This window comes from Cheilinus undulatus, linkage group 13, assembly GCF_018320785.1.
Source record: "Cheilinus undulatus linkage group 13, ASM1832078v1, whole genome shotgun sequence".
Classification (NCBI taxonomy): Eukaryota; Metazoa; Chordata; class Actinopteri; order Labriformes; family Labridae; genus Cheilinus; species Cheilinus undulatus.
The window spans coordinates 29,061,699-29,082,470 of record NC_054877.1 but is presented as its reverse complement, the minus strand read 5'-3'; the positions used below and the strand labels follow the sequence as shown (position 1 = coordinate 29,082,470).

General features: G+C 38.0%; 1 protein-coding gene across 1 annotated transcript in view; it reads right to left on the bottom strand.

Annotated features, from left to right (window-relative positions):
* Window positions 1-20,772, bottom strand: part of LOC121520446 (potassium/sodium hyperpolarization-activated cyclic nucleotide-gated channel 2-like) — a 59,520-nt gene that overhangs the window by 27,449 nt on the left and 11,299 nt on the right. The window contains exon 3 of the mRNA XM_041803904.1: window positions 19,723-19,884. Within this exon, the coding sequence (XP_041659838.1) occupies window positions 19,723-19,884 (162 nt within the window). The remainder of the gene's footprint in view (window positions 1-19,722; window positions 19,885-20,772) is intronic.

Genomic DNA, 20,772 nt, shown 5'->3' with positions numbered 1-20,772 from the left:
CTGATGCCAATTAATTCAAGATAAAGCAAAAAAAAAAAGTACTGTGACTGAAGCAATTTTTTCTTGTTGGATCAAAACTAGTCCCTCAGACAGCCTTCAATGTTGCGTAAATATAACTGTATTATCAAATCACATTGGTTGGGAAGCATCCTTAAAACCTCTAAAGAGCATGGAAAACCTACATCCTCTGTCACTGATGCTGACAAAACACACAAGCATACATACACAGACATATGCACACTGCTTTGAATACATGCAGGGCTGCTCATCTTCTATAGAAATGCATTAGCAGCCTGCTAATGTATCTGCTAAGAAATGATACGGTACACCTTCCTCTCTCTAGCATCCTTAAAATCTCTGGATATACCCTGTGATAGCTGGAGAATGTTGATTTGTTATCATGGTGACATTAAGTACTATTGACAAAGAGGAGATTGGCTTCATTGCTGGAGGTCTATTGTCATTTGGATAAGCATCCTGTCTATAACTGCATGTTTAATTTTAAACATGTGCTCACAAGATGTCAGCTAGTGCAATGGGGTCTTTCTTAGATGGATATATATATAAAGACACTGGTAAAGGAATCACTTTCATGGTCAACTGTCTTTCTTGTGCTCAGGCATGCTGGCTTAGGTATAGACATGAATATTCTTCATGATCACATAGTTCATGTAAGATACAGACTTAAAACTTACAAATAAAACTATATGAATAAAAGTAGTTGGCCACATCTGTTCATTATTGTATTCAGGTGTTTCAAGCAGACCCGTTGTCATAGGTGTTTAAATTTAAGCACCTAGCCAGTTTCCATTTGCAAACATCTGTGATACAAAATAGGTCATTCTGCAGAGCTTAGTGACTCCAGGTATGGTACTCTGATGGATGCCACCTTTGCAATAAGACAGCACATGAAATTTCATTCCTGCTGGATATTCCAGAGTCAACTGTGAGTAATATTATTAGAAAGTGGAAACGTTTAGGAACAACAGCAACTCAGCCACGGAGTGGAAGACCACACAAAATCACAGAGTGAGGTAAACTGGCGTTATTGTAAGCACAAAAAGTGGCAGTCAGATGGGCACTTCTGGGTTAGGGGGATGCTGGGAAAGGTTACCAGCCAGACTGCATTTTTCCGACGGCGGAGTTTGGTGAAAGAGGGATAATTTTTAGGGTTTGGGCTAAGCCCCCTGATTTCCAGTGAAGAACAATCTTAATGCTTCAGCATACCAAGAAATTTTGGACAATGCCATGCTTCCAACTTTGTGGCAACAGTTTTGGGGGAAGGCCCTTTTCTGTTCCAACATGATTGTGCCCCAGTGCACAAAGCAAGGACTATGAAGACATGGTTTGATAATTGACGAGAAAGATCTTAACTGGCCCACACAGATCCCTGACCTAAACTGCATCAGCACCTTTGCTCTGTAAAAACAATAACAGGGCCCAACACAAAGCAGTTAAGTAATAAGTTCCTCAGCTTTTTTTTTAGTTAATAGACCCAACTTAATACTTTATGTTCCCATTTAGTTGACATAACGTGCTCATAGCTAAAAATGTTGAGTTGACAGAAACTTTTTCCGCTAAATATATATTTATCAGTTGGCTAAACTAAAATACAGTAGTTGAGCCAACTATATAAGTTGAGCCCCCAGAAAATGTTGGTTCAACTTAAATGCTCACTTAGTGTATATATATATATATTATTATATTATATCATATGTTATCAAAAGGGCACCCAATAAATCATAATTTGTTTACTCAACATTAATCAAGTTTTTGGATTTTTTTTGAGACGGGATGAACTCGAAAAGAGATGGGCCTTCTCTTCCAACATCAGTGACTTTCTTCATAAATACTCCACAGAATGAATGGACACAAATTCCCACAGAAACACTGCAAAATCATATGGAAAGCCTACCGCGAAGAGTGAAGGCTGTTATAGCTGCAAGAGGGGGCCAACTCCATATTAAAGTACATGTATTTGAATACGATTTGGTGTAATGGTTTAGGCGGCCAGATACTTTTGTCCATATAGTATAGAAGGACATAGAAAGACAATTTAAATTCGCCAAACACCTTACCACTGTCCAATTACATTTCTGTCCAAAATGTGAACTTATCATGAGCTAAGAGAAAAAAATATCAAGTGTTGCAGCAAAGAATGATCACAGTAAATTTGTCTAAAACTGTTTGGTGAAATTCAGAAGTCTGAGAATTACCCAAAGGTACTGTTAATCCCTCAGGTCAAGCCTCTATATAAACACAAACTGCTTCCAAAGAAAAGCAACTAGATTTAAGTAAAAAAAAAAAAAAAACTTATGCTATGAATTTTGTTTTTCATGGTACAATAATTTTAATCTTCAACATAATATAAGAAATAATCACACATTAAGGTGTAACTGTTTATATACCACAAAAACAAAAAGGGAAGTCCTAGGCCCCCAGGATTGGGTCATTTCTTGTTTTCATCTATCAGCAATTGCAGGCAGACTCCTGTACACGCTCTGAATTAGACAAACCAATGACAGCACAGGGCCTCATTCATCAATATCTTCCCTGTTTTTTTCTTAAAATTGTTCTTAAGAAAATTTCTAAGAGAAACCTTTGTGGGGTTCATGATTGAAAATTGCTGAATTTTTCACACTTAAGTTCATTCATGCCAGGTGTTGTTAGGCTGGAGGCATGTGCACATTTCTTTTAATTAGTACAGAGAAATGCCCCTGCTATGCTCATAGAAGGACAGAGAACTGCAAAGCTGTGTGAAAAGTCAGAAGGCGCACAAAATGAGAAGAGAAGAAGCAAGATAACAGTAATATCCAAATTAAAATAAATCATTAAATCTATTGCAGTAATTTGAAATAGTTCTAAAGTGGATGCAGTGCTGCTTCAAATGACTCCAAAAGAGGAAGATCTTATTATATTTTGGGCACAAGAAATGGATATTAAATATATGCTACAAAAGCATAAATTGGATGAAATCACTTGTTCAGATGGTGCTTTCATTAATGGTATGCATCAGGCTGCACTTGACCATATTAATTTATCATTAAATTATATAAAAGCGTTAAACTGTTTTAAAAAAAAGAAGTAAAATAGATGAAAAAAATCAATTTTATCATGTCATTCTTAATCTGGTAAGGCTGGCCACACACTAGACGACTTTCAAATCTTAAACGATTTCATAAACGTGGGAGACCACATACATAATTCAGTTCAATTCAACAACTTTATTGATCCCTCAAGGGGTAAATGGTTCAGAGCGGCTTGTACATACAAACATAGATAAAACACAGTGACACAGATGGCAACAGTATGTGTTAGCTAAACTACAAGACAAGATCTACAAAACAAATGCTGGTATAAATTAGGCTGACAAACTAAAGAGTAAACTAAAAAACAATGACACATAGTCTACTGAAAGGATAAAAAGATCTATGAGGGTTAAGGAACATAAAACCTAAGGACCAGTGTTGAATTTGGCTGCTAATTTTGGCAGCTATTTTTAGTTTTCATCACATTGTAGTCATTTCTATCCTTTTTATTTTAGTCTAGTTTTAGTCGACAAAAACTTTAAAACATTTTAGTCTAGTTTTAGTCCATAAATAGTCCTCACATTTTAGTCTTGACTTTTAGTCCAAGCATTTATTTTCTTGCCTAAATCTGGTACCAAATTATGGGAGTGTTCACACTCTGCTAAATCTCAGGTCCCTGCTCTCTACAGCTGAGAGACAGAATGGCTACAGCTGCATTGCATTTTGACAGATTTGCCCACAGCGGAGAAATATCACAGTTTTTGAATGTCAGGCGAAAAATATATTACATTTGAATCTAGTTTTAGTCATCTTGACAAAAACTAAACTTATTTTTTTGTCAGTTTTAGTCATCACTGATCTGTTTTTGTTAGTCTTGGTTTAGTTTTTGTCATTGAAAAAAAGGCTGTCGATGAACATTTTTAGTCATAGTTTTAGTTGACGAAAATAACACTACTAAGGACAAATTCTAACAATTTTTCATCTTATAACCTTCTCAGTGCACACACTAGACGGCTCAGCCAGACTGTGAGACCACTAAGACCACATGCCTGCCAACATGCCAACAACCTTGCGTGATCACATCCAACATGAATGCCTATCAATACCCTTTGCTTGCTGTCCTTCCACAGTAAGTCCTGTCATGTGTTAAAAGTTGCAGTGAAAGTCATAAAACCAAGAGAAGAATCAGGATGAAATCCTGGCTGAACGGAGGTAAAGTTCTTTTATGTCTGTCTAAGGTGAAACCCCTTAACATCTGGTTGGTGACGTTACCTGGTCTGTTCACTCCCTATTTGGAGCAGTAAAATAATCATGTTGACACAACACACTTGGGGGTTATTCAGATAAATAGTAGTTTGTGATGAGCCTCCACTCAGGATACGCCCCCGCGATCGTCAGAGGAGGCAAATTTTGCCTCAAATCAGGCCCAATATTGTGTAGTGTGTGGCCAGCCTAAGAGTGCTCTGCAATGTTCTTAGCTATTTTTCTGAGCTAAGAACAAATCATTGGTAAGAAGACTTTGGTAAATGTCAGAATCTTCCTAAAAACTGGGTAAGATGGTTTTAAGAACAAATTCTTTTTACAAATGGTTGGTGAATGTAGCCCAGTTTTAAAGCAGTTTGTAATAGATTCATTTTTTTCCTTTGCATCTGACTTATAAGCTAGGAGTAGTTAGGTGTCACTGTTTTTCAACACTATCTGATCTGTGGAGATTGTTTCTAAAATTCATCAGTAACAAAAAGGTAGTCATGGAGGCAGCTGACAGTCAGACTGGATTATTGTGCAGGAGATTAATTCATCATTACACAGAAATATCACGCCCTGCCTTCTTGCTTATGTGTGTTTTTCTTCACAGATACTTTACAGGGAGCTTTCTTGACCTCTCTGGTCAGCACTTCATACACCTCACTTCAGGCTATTTTCAAACGTGGCTTCCTGCCATGATAATTACATGCCTGTTAGCATGAATACATAAAGACTATAAACACTATCTTTATCATTTCAAAATATTTGGTATCAAAATGTATGAAGTATTGAAAAGTAACAAGACAAACTGAACATTCTATATTTATAGTTCAGTGAAAAGCTGATAAAATGTTAAACCAAATGGTTGACATGTGCTAAAGTTAATTTTGAGGACTTGATTAGGAAATATGGCACTATTTTCAGTTTAAATCTTTTAAAATGTAAATATTTGCTGTCTTATTAGTCTTATATAGGTGTAAATTGTTGAATTTGATGTTTTTAAGTGTTATCAAATAACACTGCACTGCATTAATATTGTTGTTTTAAAGATATTAAAATCTCTAACAGAGTACTAAATATAGATTGGTCAATAATTTGTTGTCTCATTAGTGTAATAAATAAATGAACAATAGACAAATCCCATCTGATCCAACAGCATGTGTGGTCTGTGGATAAAGCTGTTACGGCCATTAAAGGGCCACACAGTGATAGAAGGACTCCTCCGTCATGAGCAGACTCCAAAAATAAATACAGCTCCACCAAGTGGGCTGAGGCTAAATGGTGTATGTGCAAACAGAAAGAGAAACAGTGGAGTGAAAGAGATTGAATAATAGATGAACGATGAGCACTTTGATTCTGAAATAGCACAGGCAGGAGAGACGAAGAGAGACTCCGTACCCTCATAAGTCTCAACAGCCCTCCCCGGAGATTTCAGTTTGGGAACTATCTGAAGCTTTGTTGGTAATCACAATCTCCATTAGCTGCAGATAGTCTGTGAGAAGCCAGCTGATAACACAGAGAAGCTTTAAATTTATCCTCCAGTGTCCTAAAATGCCTCTTTGTTAGTGCTGTGGCGACCTTGCTGCACAGCAGGCCTCATATATCTCGACTTTACACTCAGACGTAAATTTCAGCTGTCAAACACCATAAATGTGAACATTAGTTTCTGCCTTCCCGAGAGGACAAGCAGGTCTGAGCATCTGGATCAGGACATGAGTTAAAAATGCCAATGTCACTCTGGCAGCACTGTGAGGCCGTCAGGCTCAATGAAGAGGAAACCAAAATAGGAGAATATTTAATAAAAGATGTTTTTCCTAAATGAAAGCTCTTTGGCTGGAATAATCACAAAGGTTTATCAGAGATTTGTCATGAGCATCTGCATGTTAGGATGTCTGTGCCTAACAAAGTGTTGATGTAGTCAGCAGAAATGATTCACACTTAGTCACAGGTGAGATTTTGTGATAAGTCATGTTGGATAAGGTGTTTAGATGTTATAAATTTAGTCTCATTCCTCGCAGTTATGCATAAAGTGTGTTCAAAATCAGCAGTTCTCATAATTTTACCTCTTCTATTTAGCATGTTAGCATCCTAGTAGTTCCTATTTAGTAGAGAGCACATGTGCATCTTAAGAGCGTCATTAATTTAAGAAGGAATAGCTGAAACTGTTGTCAATCAGTGTGACCATGTTTCTCTCTTGTTTCATAACTGCCAAAGTCAGGAGATTATTTGAACCATAAGACAGTTTTTGCTATTTTTGGTCCACCTTTATTTTTTAACCAAAAATGCCTGGGGAATCTCAGCCCTTTAAAGTACAATCAAGTTATAGACATCTGCTTTTTCAGGACAACCCGGATAGAACATGTGTGCTGCAGGGGCATTAGAGGAAGGTATCAACATTTATGTGCACAAAAACAACAAGTTAAAGAAAAAAAACAGATTGAATTTCAGAGAATCCCACCCAGATTAACACTGAACAAGCTTTATCACATCTGCATTTAGCTCCGACAGGCCTCATCTGTCAGGAGAAAACATCTGAACTTGCCACAAACATACAACTCAAACTACCACTATCAACTATCTCTGTAAAGCAAATTGAAATTTTGTGTACATGTGGTATTCCAGTGCTTTTTAGGAGCACAAATGACTATTTTTCATTATCTGCACCCTAGAGGACTATTTTTTCTTATCTTTCCAAACTGGAAGATAACTATCTCGTCTCTTGTTTACCTTTGGCTGGCACTGATTGGCCAACAGGCTGACAGGAAGTTGTTTTCATCCAGTGTCAAAATATGGGACTGATACCAACACTGTTAAGTTTTTCATTGTGAAAAATGTTACAATAGTCATATGATCATGGATTTGGCAATGGGGATTTGAAGTATCAAAGCTCTGAATAAACACCGCGTTTTGCACCTGGATTAAAAATTTTCTGGGAGGGGCAAAAATGGCAGGAGCTGTCTGTAGATCAGCAAAAAGGTACTCTTTGAGATCACAATTTACTCTGTAGAGATTCGACTTATGGTTCCAGAGATATTGTAAACCAAGCAGGTGTTACTGCTTGGGAGCTTCCGCAATCCAGCGGGGTTCAGAGGGTTAAGTCATCACTATAAATCCTCCTATATACATCAGAGATGACTGTGCAGAATTTTATGGAAATCTTTCGAGCAGTAAGCCTTACAGTATTTCAGACTGGACCAAAACAGTGGACAATGAGCTTAACATTCAGATAGAGTGAGTTCCTTTTATTGGGTTTATTTAGCAACAAGTGATGTTTCAAGCCAATATGCTCTTGGCATTACTAAAAATCATTAGTAATGCCAGCATTACTAAAAATTTACTGAAAAGATAGATTTTTGCTTGTGTCTTCACACCTTTCTGCACAAAGTGCTAAAAGACTGAAGAGTTTTGTGGGTTTAAAAGGTGCAGGGATGGAAGAAATGACAACACAAAATGGATTTATCTCATGCTGCATAACTGATCACTTTGTTTGTCCATCGCCCAATAAGCTGGACAAAAAAAATTTAAAAAAAAACTGAAGATAATCAACAATGTAACAAAGCTTTTGGCCTGGTCCTTCCACACACCCACCACTTTAGTTTACAAAGGCTTATCTGACTTTGTTGTACAGTCAGCTCGGTCTCCTGCTTCCTCTCTCCCTCTCTGTCTGTCTCTTCCTTTCTTCTCGTCTGCCTCACTCAATGTGTGTGTGGTCTCTTTGTAATCTGTTGGGTGGGCAGTGAAATATGTTGTTTCTGGATGTGAAAGGCAAGTCATGCTTTGTTCCCTGACAGTTCATTGTAAGGCTAAACAGAAAAAAATCTCTCTGAATTCTCTCCTTTAGCATGTGAACGTGTGATGGCTGCCTTGACTTTTGAACATACTTGATGGGAATTCAGCCTGCATAAAAATATTCACATTTCATATCTGTGCGACGAATCTGAACCGAGAGTTAGCCTGATTGCTAATTTAGTAAGACGTGAAATAGAGGGATACTTATAGGGCAAAAGGTGGATAAGGCTTGGAAGGGCTAAGCCTTCTCAAACCTATGGGTTCTTTGCAGTCGCGTAATTCTGATGATGCCCCAATATCTGCTGGGGGTCAGGAAGTGGGGGATAGCCATAAGGAATGAATAGGAATGGGAGCAGAGGACAGTTAGTACTTCATGGCTCCAAATAGACCTGTGTGCTGCAAATATCATCTGAAAATTTCTTTATATATTGAGTATGATCCCTACCCTACAAAAAAAGTGACTTTTTCCCCATAGTTTAACAGATTTACCTGCTGTGGAGCTCCTTTGTCATACATTTTTCAAAAACATTCATATAATTTAATCACGTTGATGAACTATCAACCGAATTAACCTTTGAGGCAAGCGTCTGAGTAAAGATGTGTCATTCACAAATGAGTCTCTTCTACAAAACGGCTCTCTAATGTGGGCCGCCGTTTGAGTGCCAGTTTCCTTTCCTCCATCCTTTGCCATTATTTAATCCATATCTAAAAAACCAAACTGGTACTAGATGAAGAGCCAAACAACCAGCTCTACTGAGCAGAGCCAAATGATCCAGATCTCTTAAAAGAGACAGATTTCACGTCACAACGAGAATGGGTGAACATCAGCTGGCAAAATCAGAGTTTAATGAGCTAAAACATGACAAAACTGTTCTGAACCAAAGCAGTCGCTTTGAGGAAGTGAACCAAGCACAAGCATTGTGTTACACAGCTTCAGACGGAGGCTTTTTAAGTTCCTGCCTAGCACCATTTCACTGTGAGATTTTAAAACTTTTTGTTGCCTCAATATTGTCATACTTCCTGGACTGAAAAGTAGCTAAAGACTGTTCTTATTTTGGCACTTCGAACCAAAGACATGACCTTTTTGGTAACGTTTTTCAATGCAGAAATCACTACTTGCCCCCCATGAGGAGATCTCTGCTGCTGCTGCTGCTGCTGCTGCGAGACAAAATCTGCAAACAACCTATGGGTAGGCAGGCTAATTAAAAACTTGTCATATCATTGTAGTCTATCGCATCCTGATTTGACAAGCACTATTTTGGAAGTTACAGCACCAAGTGTTCATTTCAGCGAACAAAATTGGCATACGAACATTTTTCAAGGCAAAAGATAGAAACAGCCATGACCCAGAAGTGACCAGCAGCTGAACCTGCCAACACCGAGATACTGGTCACCTGCACAGCAAGGTGAGATGTGGCGGGGGTGGGAGTTAGCATCATCAGCAACTGCTGACTCATAGTAGGCCTAACATGACAGACCTGAGACAAAAAGTCGGCAGTCCATCTCAAGTCAAAGTGCTGCATAGCCTCTTGCTGTATTAAGGTAAGACAATGTTTTAATTACTCCTTTGGCTGCCATGCCTAGATATAAGCGTTCAATTTGCGCTATCGTTATTTTTGGATGCATTTACAGTTTTATTAAGAGAGAAAAACAAGCTGTCAGCTTTGGTTTCAGACTTTCTCTAGAAGGTTCCCTGGTTTGATACTGTTGATGTGTTCACAAATAACTCTTCAAGAATCTTTGACGGCTTTTGCCGCATTTGAAATAAGCTATGAAAAGGTATTTCTAAAGTTTTGTACCAGTTTACTTTTAAGTTCTTTACTCACGTAGAGACTGAAGAAAGTTCTTCCTCTGTTATCTCTTCTAGAGCATCTCTGAAGTGAGGTGGGCTTTTTTGGCAGGAATCCTCCACTCTTGAAAACAATTCAGGCTCCACATCGGGTCTTTAGAAGTAAGAAACTTAACTGATGCTCAGCCTTCAAGAAAGCCACATTTGCACTAATGCTTGAGTACATTTCAACATAGTTATCTAAGAGCTTCTTGTATGAAGTTTAAGTGCATTAACAGTACTTCTTGTTGGAGTGGGATATTGCAGAACTGCTTGTCCTCAGCACAGCAAGATCCTTTAGAACAAAAACACCTGAGTTCCTGTGGGACCTATCCTCTCTCAGGAAGCAATCACCACCCAGTCCCCGGTCCATTTATAGAGGCCTGATTGCAGCTTTCACTTTCCATGTTTGTGTTGTTATAGGCTGGGGGAGTAGCTCAAATCAAATTTGCAAAGTCCAGCAACACACGTCTAATAGTGTTTGGTCAAAGTAGGTGCAGAGAGTAAATAAATGGATTTCACACCTTACATGACACGTTTATCTCTGCAGAGCCCCCTCCTGCTGATGGTGTGGGGGATAATAGGAGGGAGACATCTCTGTGATGTAGACTCAGTCAGGGATGGGTACACACATAGTTGTAATGACAACATTGAAACTATACACCCTGTGTCTGTCAGTTAGCACTGTTGGCACAATTATTACCTCGATGCCTCTGACACAGCGAGTCTCTGCCACAAAACCACACTCCACTGAGGAAACATGGCTGACAAGGCTGCGTAAGCCTCATGCTAAATATGTATTAAATGAATTAATGGATGGAAAATTGAGGTGTACTGCAAAAACAACCTATGTTCCCTGAGGTAATACAACTTCCAGTGATCCAATTATTGTTTGGTGGATGTCATTCAGAGTTACAGAGTGTTCTCAGTGCCCTCCATGGGTCCCGCCTCTGGGCCACACACCACCACTGCCTCTGTAGGGTGCAGGGCTTGATGGATGGCCTGGCTGCAACACAATGGCTAATGTTACAAGTTGTCAGCCACTCAATAGGGGGGGGTGGTCTCAGGTGGCTGCAGGAAGCCTGTACCACGCCAGAACGGCCCTTTGGTTTCACAGTGATGGCCCACTGGAGACTAACTGTCTCTGATTATACAGAGAGAGGGAGCAGTGGAGGAGTCAGTGGCATGTCAGACCCAAATTTCATCATTGTGAACCTCAGACTCAGCTCTGCACACAGAGCAAGCTGTCCTCTAGATTGTCAGGTAAGTTTATAAAAGCAGGAGCATTCAAGTTTCCTGCAGTGAAGGTTGTTCAGCCTGAAGGTCAGCATGTATTTTTGTTAGCAAGGAAAGGAAAATGATGAAGCCCTGTTATCTGATAAACCCAAGCTGAAGGTATTTAATAAGATTTTGTCTATTTTTCATGATATTGTAAAAAATATTCACTATCAATGCCTGTTATGATAATCTGCCAAAAAAAGAAAGGTCCTAGACACCCAATATTTTGTAATTCCCTGTTTCCAAAAACACAGGTAAACTTGTGCAAACTTTCTTATCAGGTGTGGGCAACTTATAATACCAAGGGGCCACTTAATTCTATTCCCACTGCTCAAGGGCCACTTCAGTACAATCTGTTAGATACTCTCAACAGGACAATCACAATAAGTGTTAACTTAATGAAGAGCAAATATAAAGCTTTCAAAAAAAATTAAAGCAGATTTAAGCTATTGTCAATGTAATAAACAGAGAATTTACTGTAATTGAAGAATATTTACCTGCATTTCTTGTTGAAGGTAGATTAATCAATGCTTCATAAGTTTTACAGAAATTACTACCCCCAGTTCTTTTGATGAGGTCCTTGCAACAAACAGCACTAATGCAAGATAATAGAGAGAAAAAAAGTTCTATTTAATTTTCTAATTTGTGCATGGTATTAGATTGGCACCTTAAGCTGAATTCGCTCTTAGTGGATGTTTTTATTTTTATTTTCTAATTGTTAACATTTAAACAGGAGTGGAAAGTAACTAATTACATTTACTCAAATTACTGTAATTTAGTAGTACTTTTACTTTTTAAATCAGTACATTAACTTCCGCGTAAGTAAGTTTAAACCAGAGTAACTGTACTTGTACTTCAGAACAATAGTTCTCTATGATTTCCACCTCTGTATTTAAATGACTTGTGTGCCATATTTACTGAAGAAGGACCACCAGTTGCCCACTCGTGTTGACGTACTGAACATTGCCAACGTCCATCCATCCGTTTCTACACCACTTATCTCATTTGGGGTTGTGGAAGCTGAAGCTTATCCCAACAAACAACTAAAAAAGCTCTCATTCTCAACAACCAGTTCACTTAATGAACATGTCTTTGGTCTGTGGGAGGAAGCTGAAGTACCCACAGAACATGTAAACTCTACACAGACAGGCCCTGAACAGGAACCACCTTGCTGTGAGGTGACAGTGCTCACCCCTGAAATATGCAGCCCTACATTACCAACATGTTAGTGCTCTCTATCTCTGCTCTCAGCAGCCTTTCATTGAAATACAACCAAGCTCTGAAAACTCTCGACTTTTTCAGTCCAGTCAGTCATTAAGCTAATGGACACTGTCTCATTTTTAAAACTTGAGATCAAAGTATCCAAATATGGATAAACTTATGCTTTCATTATGCTCTTTTTATAATAATACATTGTTTTATGATTATTATATCAAAAAATGTTTTACATCACAATTAACAATATCCTATTATAGCAACATTGTAATGACTAAAACAATGAATTGATGTATGAAATTACCAATAACTTTGCTGTCAATCCATTAATGGATAAGCCTAATTATTTTGACCAATCTTATCAGATCAAGGAATCTTTCAACCTTTTAAACTATTTTTTTTTTTTTTTTTGGTTGTATTTCAACGACACCTTAAGCAAAACGCAATGTATTTTTCTTCATTCTTGTTTTCCTGTGTCTGTACTAACTGTGTTTATCCCGAGATAACAGAGCTTGGTCTTCCATAATAAGAAGTTTGATTCTCTTACTGAGAAAACAAATAAAATGTGTTGTATATTGTGTTGAAAATTTGCATTTTGCTAACCCTAAACACTTAGATCAGTGCATATGGGACATATACATTGTTAACTGTCATAACATTAATGTCACTGAGCATCCATGTAAAATAAATGTTAAATAAGTAAAAATAAATGCTCTGAATATCACAGGTAACCCAGTGTTGTCCCGATACAGAGATAAACAGGTCAAAACTTTGTGAAAACAAATATTTACATGTTCTCACAGGGAAATGGAATACAATAACATATGTGAATAAATGTTTGCTCAAGGCTTTGTTAGCATCTCTCAATTCAACCACTATTTGTTTTTACACAAAACACATTACACATTAATGGTTATGCTTGTATCAATTTCAACAGAAGACCATCTGTTAAACTATACTGTTTATAGGAGATACATAATAGAGGTTTTGTTAGTTAAGAACATCCAGACATGGTGTGGGTACTACTGAGAGTCAGCCTACGGGTAAATAGACACACCTGCTCTGGCATAAGTCTCTGAATGTCTGCATTACTTATTGTAACATTTTACTGTTCCTTGTGAGTGTATCTGACTTTGATTTAAATCAGATTATAGTTTGGGATTTAACAATGCAATATAATTATCCTCTGTCTCAACTGCTCTGACACCACACTGTTTTAAAGAAGGTATCTCTTTCACAGATCTAGTCATCATCAGCTAATTCTGATAAACTAGTAAATGAAAGTAACATTTATCAAGACACAAATGCCTCCACAGATAGAAACTAAGCTCCTGGATCAATATTATACTAAATGATTTTGTCAATACTGTCCGACTCTGCAAAATAATGGCACCAACACTGCAGTACGTTTCTGTCTGGCACATTAAACAAAAAGGAATTCCTTCACCTTCACCAGCATCAATAAACACACATTCATTTCCTTGTCACATTAACTTGTTTTAACTGGAATTAACTTTTGTACAGCAATGAAAACAAGAGTCACTGCTGCCATCCAAGAAATACTTCCAGTCTTAAATTTACAAGTGCTCACGGCAGGCCCTGGCAAGTCTGGGAGCAGGACCCAATCTGTTTAAAGCTCCATTTGGACCTGTGCCTCATGTCTGGGTTAGTATGGTCCCCCCTCACTCAGAAAAAGGCTGGGCTGACAGACAGACCTATAAACAAGCAGCTTTTATCTCTCTGAGAGAGACAAGGCAACAAAGAGCCCAGCTGCCCTGCTGTACCCCCCCATCCCTCTGTTTTCCCCTTTTATCTTTCCTGTCATCGGCCCACCGGGCTGCAGAGGAGGCACGCAGAGATCCAGGAGCGAGCTCAAACCTCTCTGTTTTCTTTTCCACAGCATCTTCATTGGTATCCTACATTTGTTTCCTATGTCTGGCACTACAGCTGAATGCTATCGCAGAGGGCAGTGATATGAGTAATTCTCTTGATCTGTTAGAAATAAACACTGACTTTCTCTCCTGAATCAGTAATACTATAATTGCAACACTTAGGATAATAACGGTTCCCTGAATAGGGCAGTGCAAGCTTTTCAAAGTGGACCGCATAGATCCAAATGACAGTATATATAACAATCACAGCTAACCTCGAGAACCCTTCAAATTTAGCCACGCTAACAGCACAGCTCTCAGGATGGAAATGACCATCCTACACTTCAGTTTGGCAGAAATATCTCATCAAATATTGGATGGATTCCTATGAATACTCAGGACATTCATGCTTCTATAATTGCTGTTACACCACATTTTGAGTGATGTGGTTTTATACTAATATACTCCTGCATTAACAATACACTTATGCCTTAAAGTTCCCATCCAACGAAAGCAGAAATAAGTCTGTAAACACACTAGATATGTTGGAATTAAGTTATTGTAAACACTTAAAAAAGGCTGTGTGTGACTGGGTTTTGGATTGAGACAGAAAGTTTTTAGGGATAGGATTATTTTGTACAGGGCAAAAGTGGTTGTCTGTGATGTATGAAAGCCCTAGGTGAAATATGTCAATGCTACACTGACATAAAAGCTTTGAGTACTTTACCTTAATGCAGTCTATCGCCTGCCGGTGTCTGCAACATCCTAATTTAGTGGCCAACTAAGTGTTGAGTGAATTTGCCCTATAAGCAACAGTGGCCTCCAGGCTAGGCAGCTGCACCCTTGCCATTGTGCACTGCAATATCAGGGTGTAGGCTAATTGCTGGAGAACTGGTCTATTTGTCACTTAAACCAGGCATAGTAGGAACTACATCTTTACCAGGGAACATGTGTTTAATCTGACATCTCACTTGTCTAAAGTCTTGGACGAAAATATGAAGCAGGCTCTAGCTGTGTCTCTCTCAAAGCAGCTGTTGTTACTCCTTGCTCTCTGCTAGCACTGTAATGCTAAAGTTCAGTGAAGATTCAGACAATGGGCACATTCTATTTCAGCCAGGTTTATTAAAATAAAAGTTAGTGCTTATGATCACCGAAAACGTACATTTTGATGAGCAACCTCAAGAAATGGAGTGTATTTTACATTTTGAGAGAGGATCATCTTTCATGTGAGTGGGCACAGCTTTGGTACATTCAACTGACATGTCTACAGCATCCTCAAGCAGATACCATTGTCTCATTTTTCATTATTTTGAGGTTGAATTTGATATAAGAAGTCATTCATCATAACTGAAATTTGGCCAAGTGGTTACCTGCAGAGCCAACAAACCTAAAAACCTAAAAAAAAAAAAGTTATGTTGCTGTGCCACTACGCTTTAAATGTCTTGTATGCAGTACAACTGTAGACAGCACAACAACTGATTTGCAGCACCTTACTTGTCAGGACATAAAAAAATATATATGACAAAATAATGATACACTGTAAAACTAAACAAGTTGAAAGTACTCAAAACATTTGTTGTTACTGTTGGGGTGTAAACATCCTTTTATGATGACTTAAATTAAAAAATAAAATGTACATGTTTCTCATCCACTGCTTTTTCCTCTATGTCTTAGGCATGTTTTCATTTTGACAGTCTCGCCACCCAAAGTAAGCAAATTTGATTGACTATAACCAACAACCACTGAAGGGTGCATTTTGACCCAGAAAGTGCTCTGCTACAGAGTTCAGTACATCATCCTTGCTATGTTGAAGTTGGTTCCCACAGATGAGACTTGTCTAACTGAGAGGGTAACTTCACTCATGGTACAAACATGTCTAAAGCCCTTGCTGTCTGGAAAAACTACACAGATTAAGAGTGACTGTCAAATAATTTGTGGACAATGGCAAGAAATACTTAAAGTGAACAAGTTGTATTCCCTTAACTAAAAAAATAGAGCTGAAATACAGTAGATAGTTTGGATTTTTGTGTTAGCACAACTTTTTTACACAGCCTTTTACAGTTTGGTCTTACAGTGTAACCAGTACAGTCTTTTTTTTATGCCATTTGCAAGACATTGTGCTGTAAATTGATAGATTTATATCACTCCAGCAATCTCAACTGTACTCTTCAAGGAAAGAAATTCAAGTAAATCCATCCTTTTTTAGCCTAATGAAAGCAAACACAATTAAAATTTAGATGAAGTTTCATTACTTAAAGTATTCAAGTTATCTAGCAAGTAATCAAGAAATTAATACTTCTCAAAAACAAATCTTATCTTGCAAGATAAACTCTGATTGTTTGTTTTGATGTTTGTGTTAACTGGCTTTTAACTGAATGACAATTAATATCAAATTTTGATAAATGTACCATGCTTAACAAATTTATTAAACCACTCTAACCCTAACCAAAGTAAGGTTTATGCCACAGCTGCCCTAAATTAGCAGCATTGGTAATTACCAAAATCATTTTTAATGTTTCTGCAATGGTTAATACACCAATATGTAGAAGCTCTTTAACCCAAATGATATTTTTAATGCTAAAATATAATTATTATTGTTATCCATGAATTTTCAAATTTACTGATTTACAAAAAAAAACTGAAAAAATTGTAAAGCACATTAATATTTCTTGATTAATTTGTCAAATTATAGTTATTTACTTGCATTCCTGAACAGAAAAATGAGTTTTAGTGGTTGAATGTTATGCTTAATTAATATCTGACTTCTCAGAGAAGCCCAGTGAGCTGGCTCAAATTTGGGAGAATTCAGTTTGAAATCCCTCAATCCTGTTCAAATTGGTAAAACATTTTAATATGCTGAATCAGTTATGTTAATCTGCAAACTTAAAGGAATACTTAGAGGTTTTTAAAGTTGGGTTGTATAAGGTACTTATAAATAGCTGTATATATACAGTAGTAGACAGTTGTCAGCAAATAATTTGTTAGGAGGAGCCAAACAAAGTTCAGAAGCTAAGCTAATTAATACCATTTACTTAAGCATGTCAAAAAAGTTATAGAACTGACATTACAAAAAATAAATAAATAAATTTCACTGTAACCCTTAGGGGTCCATGATCATGCCAGCGTGATTTCATCATAAGCTTCTTTTGTCACATGACAGCATCAAAACAAAGCCACATTTTGCATGGCAATCACTTTGTGTGGAAGGCATGATCTTTAAGCTTTCTTTCAGTTTTTGTTTGATGTCAGTAGGCCAAGTAAAACAGGAAATATGGAGATTTTAATTTGACATGAAAGTTATTGTTACACATAGGAGACAGTGTACCATGCTGTACAGGACTGGCACTGGTATTTTTTCATAATTTCAGCAACTGTAATTTCTTTATAAAAATGACTAATTGTTTTAAATATCAATTTTTAAAAGTCAGTTTTAGGAGGTTGCTGTGTTTTTGGAGGCCCTATCTAATACAGTAAATTAAACTTTTAAAAAATGTAGTTTTCATTTTATAAAGTTGAGGTAGTGCTGTTAAAGATTGTACCAAAATGGCATACATTTTCTGAGTGGTTTATTTTGTCAAAAAACATTAACAAAATGACAGACAGTCAGTTGACCTCAAAGAGTTAAGCATTTTCCTCAGTCTTGGGCACACAAGAAGTACATAGACATACATAGAAATACAAGCTTGTATTTCTATGTATGCTTTAATGTAGTATACCTATTGTACATATAACCCATTAAATCCATTAAAGTCTATTTAAATTGTAAATAATGTCAATGTTATACCTGCTAAACATCAGAATGTTGACATAGCTTCTGTGTGCTTGTATGCAGGCTGATTTAAGATGCTGAATTGTGTTTGTTGATTTAGTGCTGGCCTCTCTGCCTCAGCTCTCACTTTTTTGTCAATAAATCAACCTTCCATTGAGAAGACTCTCTGAGAAATCATTTAATCCACTACACAGAGTAAGTCCAAACTCTAGTAAGCTTAATGAAATCTCATAAAAGAGCTAATGTTCCTCTTGGCTTTCAGTCTTGTTTTCCTACCATTAACCTATTTCCACATAAGCTGCTCTGTCTTTCGAGCTGCTGAGAGGAACTTGTGGCCTGCCTTATGTGGAAAATCACTTTGCTGATTTTGTCCTGTACATGCATTAATCAAGTGTATAGTGTTAGTTAAGAGTCAGGCGCTGCCATGTGATTGAGATCTTAAGCAAGCCCTCATCGGCTGATGGCCAGCTGATTCATGCATGCTATTGGCCAATTGTACTTACAATGCCATATTTAAACTGCTCTAGCCTGGCCACATTTTGCTGCTCCTTCTGCAAGCTGCTTTTTTGCAATCCTCCTCCACCCCAGCTCCTCCTTTATTCTGCTTCTGACTAAATTAATGTCATTTTATTGTCACTGATGCTTGCTATGCTCTTAGGTGTTTTTTGCTGCTTCTCTCCCTGCCTCAGGCTTTCTTTGTAAGCACAGAAAAGACAGGAATGTGTCCTGTCCCTGCTTGATGCTCTCCACATAGGCTTGAGGAGTACAGGAGGATCCTAGAACAGCCACACCACCAAATATTAACAACAGCAATAAGTGCTAAAAAAAAAAAAAAAGGAAAATATTTATAACTGCAAATTGTGTGTTTCTTGACTAAAGTAGGGTTTCTGACAAAAATCTCACCCTGCCATCATTTAACAAGTCTGTTTCTCAAATGTGCTATGAATCATCCTGTCTTACACCTACCCTGCAGGAGCCATTAGGAATTAAAAGTTGCAATTTAGAAAGAGACAATCTTGTAGCTGATGGTCTCCTTGGCTATTTAGAAATAAAGAGGCATCATTATTTATTTCATCCTTTTAATAAACTTTAGAAAATACTTACAGGAGCTTTAATAAACGTCTGTATAAGAATGACCCATGTTTGTCCAACCCAAAGGCACTATATTCCCACAGGAACATAGTGAGCAGATAAAGAACCAAGCCCATTTGCTCTTTTTTAAAGTAGAACAAAAGCTCTTTCAGGGCACTCATAGGCCCCATAGTAAGTTCATATGTCCAATGTACATAGGATGTTGTCCTCAAAGCAGACCTGACCCTCGCTACCCCTCATAACATCCTCTCTCACTGGTTTTCTAATCTAGCTTCTGTCCAGTCTGAACAAACGCATAAAAACCCCAAATTAACCTTGAAAAAAAATTTCAAATGCGAACACTGGTACATAGATTTGAGGATTTCTCCTGTGGTGATGACAACCCATGTAAAAGGTATGGAATTCCCATTTCAGTAAAGAAAACTGTTTATTATGGTCACAAAATATTGACTGACATTCAGCCAATATTTTCTAATGATGGTCAGTAACTCTGATCAATATTCTGTGACCAGAGTTTCCTCTTTCCCAATCAACTCAGAGCAGAAGATGTAAATGCAGTTAATATGAGAGGCTTTGTATGCACAGACATGCCTCTCTGACACTAACCTCCATCTTGTTGAGGGACACCCAGCAGTCTGAGGGGAAGTCCTGCAGCATGGGAACCAGGAACTGTAGGCAGCCATCCCAGTGACACAGCAGCAGCATCATACCGATCAGGTTAAAGATCCGCATCACCGCACTGGCCAGATCATAGGTCATATGGAAGATCTGGAGGAGACAATGACAGAAGGAGGAACATTCAAAATGGGCTGAGATGTGTGTTGGATTTGGATAATGAGGCTTTTATTGCTAAAGATGCCTGGCGTATTTCGCAGTGAGGGGCCAGCTACCCACTCGACTCCACAGTTTCCTTCGGTTTGTACCATGTTTGATTAATGAGCGGGGGAGATGGTTTTCCATCTGTCCCAAATCAAACACAGCAGAAGACGGCGGGAATTTTTTTTACGCAGAGGTATATGGCATCAATCAGAGGCTCATACAGAATCCGTTCACATACACACAAAACACTCACGAGAGCCTGTAGGCACACTGATAGAATAACAGCACAGGGATGCATGACAACACATACACAAAACAACAGAGTGATGGACAGGGACCATCATGATCCTTAACAAGTGATAGTCTATGTTGTCTCACACATCAATCACTCTGAGTCACTGGACGGTCATTTAGCTTAATCACCTGATCGACTTCAGGATGAGACTTAGCTCTTAAACTGCTACAACAATACCAAAATTATCTTAATGAGGTCTTAATCTGTAGAAATCTATCAAATAGGAGTCACAGTGATGCTGTATGAAGCCTACAATGATGGACTGAGAACTGGGTTATCTGTTAGTGAGTGCAGCTGAAGAGAGACGTGATACTCTGTGATGGGAGTGATGAGGAATGAGACTGGACATGAATCACATGTGCTGATCTTTCTAAATGCCGCTTTAACCTTTATAGGGTTTTCACTGTCAGTCTTTATCAATCAGACACTCACAAAAACACACTAATTTGTCATTTCTTCTTCACTGAGGATGGATGTGACGAACTGTGCAGTTGCCATGTTGTGCTGCCTGATGGAGATGTTCAGCACCATGGACAGTTCCA